At 57.3% G+C, this 9,457-nt stretch overlaps 1 protein-coding gene across 1 annotated transcript in view; it reads left to right on the top strand.

Annotated features, from left to right (window-relative positions):
- Positions 1–9,451, top strand: part of RFX2 (regulatory factor X, 2 (influences HLA class II expression)) — a 74,624-nt gene extending 65,173 nt beyond the window's left edge. The window contains exons 13-17 of the mRNA XM_011967479.1: positions 794–1,003; positions 1,698–1,906; positions 6,518–6,671; positions 8,079–8,121; positions 8,779–9,451. Of these exons, the coding sequence (XP_011822869.1) occupies positions 794–1,003; positions 1,698–1,906; positions 6,518–6,671; positions 8,079–8,121; positions 8,779–8,894 (732 nt within the window). The 3' untranslated portion in view covers positions 8,895–9,451. The remainder of the gene's footprint in view (positions 1–793; positions 1,004–1,697; positions 1,907–6,517; positions 6,672–8,078; positions 8,122–8,778) is intronic.
- The last annotated feature ends 6 nt before the right edge of the window (positions 9,452–9,457 follow it).

Raw genomic sequence — 9,457 nt, 5'->3', positions numbered from 1 at the left:
TGAGACAGAGCCTCACTCTGTCTCCCAGGTTCAAGCGAGTCTCCTGCCTCGGCCTCCCGAATATCTGGGATTACAGGCACCCACCACCACACCTGGCTAATTTTTTTGTATTTTTAATAGAGACAGGGTTTCGCCATGCTGGCCAGGCTGGTCTCGAACTCCTGACCTCAGGTGATCCACCTGCCTCGGCCTCCCAAAGTTCTAGGATTACAGGCGTGAGCCACGGCGCCTGGCCATCATGAGCATTTCTTGAAGGGCTCTTGGGCGAGAGGAGGCAGCTGCAGGGCACCCGCCTGCTCTTTGGAATTGATCTGTTAGGCAGTGGTGCAAGCATGGATCAGGTCATTGTTAAAAATTCAGATTCAGGGCCAGTGCAGTGGTTCACACCTGTAATCCCAGCACTTTGGGAGCCCGAGACAGGAGGATCATTTGAGGCCAAGAGTTGGAGACCAGCCTGGGCAACAAGCAAGACGCCATCTCTTAAAAATAAGATTCCCAGGCCACACCCACTAAAAGTCTGACCCTATAGCACCCAGGAATCTGTGGTCTCAACAGCCCCTCCAGAGAGCCACAGGGACTCTAGAAGTGGGCATGGGGCCGGTTGTGAATTCTAACTCAGCGGAACGCGGGCTTCGGTTAGCGACGCGTGCAATGCACCGGCGAGGTCTCCGCTTCACCGATTCTCACTCACTGCGTCCCTAAGAATAGCAGGGGCTTCCCTCTTCCCTGCCCAGGTTGCTGTTTCCTGCTCCCTGCTCCCTGTGTTGTCCCTGAGCCCCGGCACCCCTGCCAGGAGCGCAGCGGAACAGGCTCTTCCCCGCGAACCCTGCTCACCACGAGCCCTGGCTTACAGGTGGGCGTCGTCAGTGCCTTTGCCCAGACGCTGCGGCGCTACACGTCCCTCAACCACCTGGCGCAGGCGGCCCGGGCGGTGCTGCAGAACACGTCCCAGATCAACCAGATGCTCAGCGACCTCAACCGCGTGGACTTTGCCAACGTGCAGGTGACCTCCTCCACGCCGTCCCCCGGGCCTGGGCTTCCCGCCCTCCAGCAAAACCAGCAAACCCCCCGAGTGGAGCCCATGGCAAACCTGGCCCCCGCTCCGAGCCTGGCCACAGTTCTGTCGCATGACACGTGCCCCAGGCCAAAGCCCACCCACAGCCCCCAGCTCTCTCTACTCCATCATCTCTCAGGGCCCTCTGGCATCCAGGTGCTGTGGCCAACACTGCTGCTCATTTTCCTCACAAAGGCTCCTGGTTTCCAGGATCCTGGCAGCACGTTGACCTCCCTGTGGCCATTTTCCTGACTCTGTCCCCTGGGTTTGGCAAAGTACCAGCCCACAGCAGATTCAGAGCTATGCTTATTTCAGGCCCTGGGTTTATCCATTAAGTAAATAAATGCACACACACAGTTAGAAGTCACCCTTTTAAAACAAAACGAAATGAAGACCTCGTATAGCATGAGCTTTGATCCAGAAAGACCCGGGTATGAGTCCCCGGAAGCCGGGTCGGATCCCCCTTGGCTGTCTATTCTGCCCCTGTTATGGGGGACACAGGGTGTGGCTTGCAGCTGTCAAGGTCAAGGACGAGAAGGCTCAAGCACAGCATGATGTCCCGCCCTGAGCACAGCTAGGTCCGGTGGGGGCTGCTGTGGCTGGGGGTCTGTGTTGCTGACACTGGCCTCCACCCCGCCCACAGGAGCAGGCCTCGTGGGTGTGCCAGTGTGAGGAGAGTGTGGTGCAGCGGCTGGAGCAGGATTTCAAGCTGACCCTGCAGCAGCAGAGCTCCCTGGACCAGTGGGCCAGCTGGCTGGACAGCGTGGTCACCCAGGTCCTGAAGCAGCATGCCGGCAGCCCCAGCTTCCCCAAGGCCGCCCGGCAGTTCCTGCTGAAATGGTCCTTTTACAGGTTAGTCCTGCCAGACCTCCGAGAGAATTCTGGCGGGTGGGGGGCTCCGAGGCAAACTTCTAAGGGGTAGCTCGGCTGGTGAGCTCAGAGAAAAACAGGGCTCAGCAGAGTTCCAGCAGTGCCTGAACCCCCAAAAAACAAGTACATGGCTGGGGGCCTCACTTGTGACCAGCGGCTCCCAGGGGCAGGCCCAGAAGGCGACCGTAGCCTAAAAACTAAGTTGCAAGTTCTGCAGACAGAAATAATCACTGGGGGCTGGGCATAGCCACTCATACCTATAATCCCACCGCTTTGGGAGGCCAAGGCAGGAGGACAGCTTGAGATCAGAAATTCCAGACCACCCTGGGGAAAATACCACGACCTCTACAAAAAGTTAAAAAACTTGTCTGGGCGTGGTGGCATGTGCCTGTGGTCCCACATACTTGGGAGGCTGAGGTGGGTGGATCCTTGAGCCCTGGCGGTCCAGACTGCAGTGAGCCAAGATTGCACCACTGCACTCCAGCCTGAGTGACAGAGCAAGACCCCATCTCTAAGGGGGGGGAAAAAAAAAGCTGTCTCAGAACTGAAGGGCACAAGTCTCCAAACTGAGAAAGCTGCTGACTTTTCCCAGGGAGGCTCCGGGTGAAATTTCAAAACACCAAGCTTAAGAAACAGCCATAAAAGCTTCCAGACAGAAAGCGACAGGCTGGGGATGGGAGCAGCATTAGACTTCTGAACAATGTGCAGAAACCTGGAAGGCAGTAGAGCGATGTCCTGAGAGTTCTGATGGGAAATTATTTCCAAGCTACAGACCTACCCTGTGCAGACCAGGGCAGGGGAGCCAAGGCTTCCAGAGGGATCGTCCCCAGGAAAGGCACCAAGATGCCTCCTGCAGTTCTGTCAGGAGTTTTAGTCTCATGAGTACATGGAAAAGTGAGCATTTTTTAAAAAAGAGCCAGTTATTACCCCAGGAAAACACAAAGCTGTTCTGTGGCTGACAGGCCCCGCATGACGCAGCGCATGAGTGAGCTATGGCCACAGGGCCAAATTGTTATCCCCACCTGTATTAGTCCATTCCCACACTGCTGATACAGACATACCCAAGACTGGGTAATCTATAAAGAAAAATAGGTTTAATGGACTTACGGTTCCACATGGCTGGGGAGGCCTCACAGTCATAGCAGAAGGCCAAGGAAGAGCAAAGGCACATCTTACATGGCGGCAGGCAAGGGAGTGTGTGCAGGAGAACTCCCCTTTATAAAACTATCAGATCTCATGAGACTTATTCACTCCCAAGAGAACAGCATGGGAAACATCTGCCCCCATGATTCAATTACCTCCCACCGGGTCCCTCCCACAACATGTGGGGATCATTATAATTCAAGGTGAAATTTGGGTGGGGACACAGAGCCAAACCATATCACTGCCCCAGCCCATTGTGCAAATAAAGTTTTATTGGAACCTCAGCCACACGCATTCATTCACAGATCAGCTACAGCTGTCAATGCAAACAAACAGTGTGACTGTTGGGCACAAAGCTGACGGTATTTACTATCTGGCAAGCATGAAAACGAGTTTGCCTGGCTGGGTGCAGTGGCTCATGCCTGTAATCCCCACACTTTGGGAGGCTGAGGTGGGTGGATCACTTGGGGTCAGGAGTTCAAGACCAGACTGGCCAACATGGCAAAACCCCATCTCTACTAAAAATATAAAAATTAGTCAGGCATGGTGGCCGGCACCTGAAATCCCAGCTACTTGGGAGGCTTAGGCAGGAGAATCGCTTGAATCCGGGAGGCAGAAGTTGCAGTGGGCCAAGATCGTGCCATTGCACTCCAGCCTGGGCAACAAGAGCCAAACTCTGTCTCAGTTTAAAAAAAAAAAAAATGTGCCAACCCCTCAGCTCCCTCCTTACACACTCCCCTGGCCACGCTGCTTCAGGGCCTTTCCACCTGCCCCTTTCCTGGAACATCTTTCCCCCAGACAGCCATGCGGAGAAACCCCCCACCCCCAGCCTCTGAAAATAGGACGGCCCATTCTGTCCCGCCTTCCCCCATGCCCTGCTTCTCTCTGGGCACTGACCGTCACCTGTCTCTCGTCATCTGTTCACTTGTCTGTTGTCTGTCTCCTGCATGATCAGGCACGCTACCTGGGTGCGGGACCTCGCTTCTGTTTAAATGCTGGCTGAGTGAATGAATGAGAGGAACCACATGCCTAACAGACTGCGCGGCTCTGCCATGGGCCTAGCACACCACTGCCACGTAACAGAAACACCAGTGTAGCCAGAAATTACCACAAAGCCACACTGGGGTAATGGGAGGGAGAGCAAGGGAAGAGACAGTGTAGGGATGCTGATGCCCATCTCCATGGACAGAGGAAGGTTGCAAGCGGCAGAATCGAGAAGAGCAGAGTGAGCACAGGACTGAGGTACCTGCCAGCCAGAGAAGAGCACAGCTCAGAGCTGGAGGGGATCGGGGTCACGTCTGCAAGGTGGGGGTGCTCTTCACAAGGGAGACCGAGACACTGTTCCACTTCATTCTCTTGTTCGTTTGTTTGTTTTTTGAGACAGTCTCGGTCTGTCACCAGGCTGGAGTGCAGTGGCGCGATCTCGGCTCACTGCAACCTCCGCCTCCCGGGTTCAAGCGATTCTCGTGCCTCAGCCTCCTGAGTAGCTGGGATTACAGGTGCCCGCCACCAGGCCCGGCTGATTTTTGTATTTTTAGTAGAGGCGGGGTTTTACCATTGGCCAGGCTGCTGTCAAACTCCTGACCTCAGGTGATCCACCTGCCTCGGCCTCCCAAAGTGCTGGGATTCCAGTCGTGAGCCACCGCACCCGGCCTGACTCCATTCTTACGCATGTGCAGTGCCGTCATACAAAAATAAAAATTAGGTTTACGGGATTTATTTCTGTAGCACCCACTGGAAAATGGTAGCATGTGGGCTGAGGCCTTGGCTGATCATCCCCAAGCTCTGGCTGGGCCTCCCTTGATGGTGGCTGGCCGATGCTCCTGCCCTCTGGGAGCTGCGAGCCCATTTGGGAACCCGGAGATGCCGAGGTGACCGCAGGCGGTGTTCCGGAAATACTTCGGACTGAAGCATCGCACCAGACACCGGGGCTGTGGGGAAGCTGGGTGCAGAGCGCCAGCACCTCATCTGCGTGGGGGAGGCCTTTGGGGAAAGGGGGCTTGGGATTCAAGCTGGGTGGGCCCAGGGGAACAGAAGGGGGCTGGGGGCTTTGCAACTGTGCTTGACACCTAAGGATAGACAGCTTTGGTGGTCTTCACAGTGCGGCTGTCTTTGCTTTTCTCCAGCCTGTGTGTTCTTGTTATTGCTACAGTACTGATAAGACGTAACTGAGAGTTTATGAAAGCTTAGTTCGAGACGGGGCATTTGGGCATTGGGGACCACCTGACTTGTACGCCAAAGGTTTTAACCAGGCGCCACTGTGGGTCTGAGTATGTGGGTCATTGAGGTCTCATAGGAGGACTGAGACGTCGTTCCACTTCATTCTGGGTTTTTTTGTTTTTTGGTTTTTGGTTTTTTTTGAGATGGAGTCTTGCTCTGTCACCCAGGCTGGAGTCCAGTGACATGATCTCGGTTCACTGCAACCTCTGTCTCTCGGTTCAAGCAATTTTCCTGCCTCAGTCTTCCGAATAGCTGGGATTACAGGCGCCTGCCACCATGCCTGGCTAATTTTTGTATTTTTAGTAGAGATGGCGTTTCACCATGTTGACCAGGTTGGTCTCCAACTCCTGACCCCAAGTGATCTGCCCACCTTGGCCTCCCAAAGTACTGGGACTACAGGCGTGAGCCACTGGGCCCAGCCCCTTTTGGTCTTATATTGATCCTTCAGGTCAGGGGCCGCCTCTCCTGGAAAGAACCAGGTAGTATTTGCAGCCATCCTAGGAAAGACAATATAGGAACGGGCATGACACGTGCCAGTGAAACTGTTTGTAGACACCAACATGTGAATTTCATGTAATTTCCACATGCCACCGAATATAATTATTCTTTTGACTTTTTCCAACCATTTCAAAATGTAAAGCATTCTCAGCTCACAGGCTGACGGCTGGATGAGGACTGGATCTGGGCTGAAGTCTCTGAAACTCCTGCTTTCGCTGACAGAGACTAAAGCACCCTGGCTTTTTGTCTTGTGTTTAGGTGCCTGAAACCACGGGCTGAGGAATGGCGGGAGGTGGCAAGGATACGGGGAAGGTGGGGAGAGGCGCCTCCTGCTGGGGAGACAGGCACCAGCTGCCAGCCTGTGCTCTGATTCGGAGTCCGAAATGTCACTGGAATCACCAGCCACGATTCCGTCCAGCGCCTGTGCTAGCACCAGCCGCAGTTGTGTTTCCAGCAGCCTGTCGCTTTGGGGCTGACTGCCCGTCTCCCTCTCCTGTCCCCCAGGCGGTCTCTGGAACTGAGTGGGCAGGCCTGCCCCACCCATCCATCACGCTGGGCCCAGGGTCTCGGCAGTCATCGGCCCCCCACAGGCCGGCAGGTCTTAGGATCACTCAGGGTCTGGGTTCCCCAGGGAACACAGAGCAGGGAGCGTGTTGCTGCCATGAAGCCTGGCCCGGGACCTGGGTTCCATGCTCCCCTGAGGGTCCCCAGCCTCTGTCCGCTTGTCCCCAGCTCCATGGTGATCCGGGACCTGACCCTGCGCAGCGCTGCCAGCTTCGGCTCCTTCCACCTCATCCGCCTGCTCTACGACGAGTACATGTTCTACCTGGTGGAGCACCGCGTCGCGGAGGCCACCGGAGAGACGCCGATCGCTGTGATGGGAGAGGTGAGGACCCTCCTGGGCGGGACGGCCGGGGCTTGACCAGGCCTGTGGGGAGAGGGCAGTGTGCTCTGAGCAGCCCGGAGAGAGGACATGCACAGGTCCCGCTGCTCTGCCGCCAGACAGATCCACAGCTCTGTAAAGAGCCACAGAAACGGGCCCGCTCATGCCAGGACACAGCAGTGTCTTCCAAAACATCCAAACCACAGTTTGATCAGCACCGGGAAGGCTCTGGGGCTCTGTCCAAGTTCACAGTCACCATCAGACCGCTGGCTCTGGAAGGAGTTGTCCTTGGGTGTCCTGCCACGCAGGGGAGGCCTTGGACACACCGCCCAGAGTGTTCTTCGTATCGTGGTGACATACACATAGGGTGGTATTTCCATGTTAAAGCGCACAATACAGTGGCGTTTAGCACATTCACAAGGTGCAGCTGACACCACTGTCCAGTTCCAGAATATTCCATCACCCCAAAAGGAAACCCCGTCCCAGGAGCAGTCACTCCCAAGCCCCTCCTGCAGCACAGCCCCCACGCAGCCCCCTCCTGCCTCTGTGGATCGGCCTGTCCTGGACATTTCATAGAAATGGGATCACACACTGTGGCCTTTTGTGTTCAGTGTCTCTCACTGAACATGACGTCTGCTCTGTGACCCGGGTCAGAGCCTGGTTCCTCTCCTGGCTGAGTTGTGTTCCAGTGCGTGGCTGGCCGCGCTGCGCTGACCCTCGTGCCTCCATGCTGCGTGGTCGCTCCCTCTCTGTGGCCGTTGTGAATGGCGCTGCTGTGGGCATTTGTGGGCGGGTTTTGTGTGCACACCTGTGTTCAGTTCTTTGGGGTCCATGGCTTGGAGTGGACTTGCTGGGCTGCATGGGTTTGCCTCGAGGAAGAAACGAGGTGATGCTTGATGAATGGCAGGGTCCCTGCCCTCTTACTACCCAGAGGCCACAGCACCCTCAGAGTCAGTGGCCGGGGCCGCACAGCGTGTGCAGAGGCTGTGGCAGCTGTCTGTTCTCTGCGTGTCGGCGTGGACGCCGGGCTCTGGGGCCACCAAGGAGTGGTTTTCATGCTGTACACAGACTTCAGGGAGCAAAGATAACTTGGCCCACGGCCCTTCCATGCCACCTTAAAACCCAGAGCAGCCACACCCAGGGGACCTTGGGAACCAGCTCCTGTCCCCTCACTGCCTCGAGCAGTCAGCACCCTCCACCCCTAGCAGTTCCCAGAGGCGGCCTGGACAGGGGACAGGGACCCACCCAGACGCCTGGCAGCATCAGAGCCACTTCTCAGGGCAGACCCTAGCTGCTTTACTGTGAATGGAGGACGTGGCTCAAGGCAAGGTTGGGCCAGCATCCCCAGAGCCCCCAAACAGCAACTGCCACCCCTCTGCAGGCGCCCCTGACTCCAGGTTTCTCTTTCAGTTCAACGATCTCGCCTCTCTGTCGCTGACGCTGCTTGACAAAGGTGGGTGTGTCTGCGGCTTTCCCGCCACAGCCCTCCCAGGAGGGTGGTACTCCTGGCCGTGGCCTGTCTGCCTCACCTCATGATGAGCAGGTGGAAATGGGGGCAGCCCCTGGGGGGTGAGGGCCCTGGGATCTGGCGTCCAGATAGTGGGTGAGGGCCCTGGGCAGCAGGCGCCACTGCAGACTGGCTCGGCTGGGGCTCAGAGTGCTGCCGGCCTCTGGGTAGCCGCTGCCCAGGGACCTCAGCACCAGGTCCGGACCAGGCAGCCTCTGGTCTCCTGCGCCCATGCCCAGCAGTAGAGTGGGACAGGCAGGCCAGAGGAGCCCCTGGGCCCCGTCCCTGCTCCACGCGGGTGGGAGGAGGACCCCAGAGGCCCCAGCCCTGTGGGGAGCAGGCCCCAGGCCTATCGGCCCTGGGGAAGAGAGGCACAGGGCAGAGGCTCTTTCGCCTGGCCCGACCTGGGGGCACCTCTGGGTGACCAGGTAGGTGGGAGAGGACAGGTCAGCCTGGAGCAGAGGCCAAGGTGGGGTCCACGGGCTGCCATGTGTCCTTAGTACCCTGCCTGGCGTGCCGGAGCAGCTCTTGGAACATGCGCTTCCGTCTCTCCCTCCCATGGCCTCCTGATGATGGACACTGACCCCACCCCTCCCTCCACAGACGACATGGGTGATGAGCAGCGCGGCAGCGAGGCGGGCCCGGATGCCCACAGCCTGGGCGAGCCCCTGGTGAAGCGGGAGCGCAGTGATCCCAACCACTCCCTGCAGGGCATCTAGCAGCCCCGGCCGGCTCCTCCGCCAGGTTCCAGAAGATGCCGCCCGGTCGCTCTGGGAACCTGGACTTCACCGGCTCCACCAAATTAGTGCCTCTTAGACGATGGATGTTTACTTTGACTCAAGCGGGGGCTCCCGGGGTCAGCGTGCCCTTGAAGGCCGAGAGAGTGTTCAAGAAGGAAAGCAGTCGTTGAAGCTACAGAAGCCTGGGCCGGGGCTCCCACTGACTGTAGCTGTGCTCTGGGTGCCAGGCCCCTGTACAGCCACTAGGGCCACACCAGACCATGGGTTCTTTGTTCTGGACAAACCTTCCTCTGCTGGAACTCCGGACTTTGGCCCCAGTCCCTTTAAGAGCTGAAGGGGCTGTGCTGAGAGCGCTGGCCCCTACACTCAACTGGAACCAATTTTCACCATGATTTAAAAATTTAAAAACCTGGCAGAGCCCGAATAGAAAGGGACGGCCTCTCCCCTCCTACCTGCCACCACTGGGGAGACACAGAGCTCGCCAGCATCCCTGGAGTCCCCTCAGGAATGGAAAGTGGAGTGCCCTTGTCTGGTAGCACCAT

The sequence above is a fragment of the Mandrillus leucophaeus genome, unplaced genomic scaffold (genome assembly GCF_000951045.1).
Source record: "Mandrillus leucophaeus isolate KB7577 unplaced genomic scaffold, Mleu.le_1.0 Scaffold8, whole genome shotgun sequence".
NCBI classification, from domain to species: domain Eukaryota; kingdom Metazoa; phylum Chordata; class Mammalia; order Primates; family Cercopithecidae; genus Mandrillus; species Mandrillus leucophaeus.
Note: the sequence above shows the minus strand (reverse complement) of the source record. Positions and strands in the feature narration are given on the sequence as shown.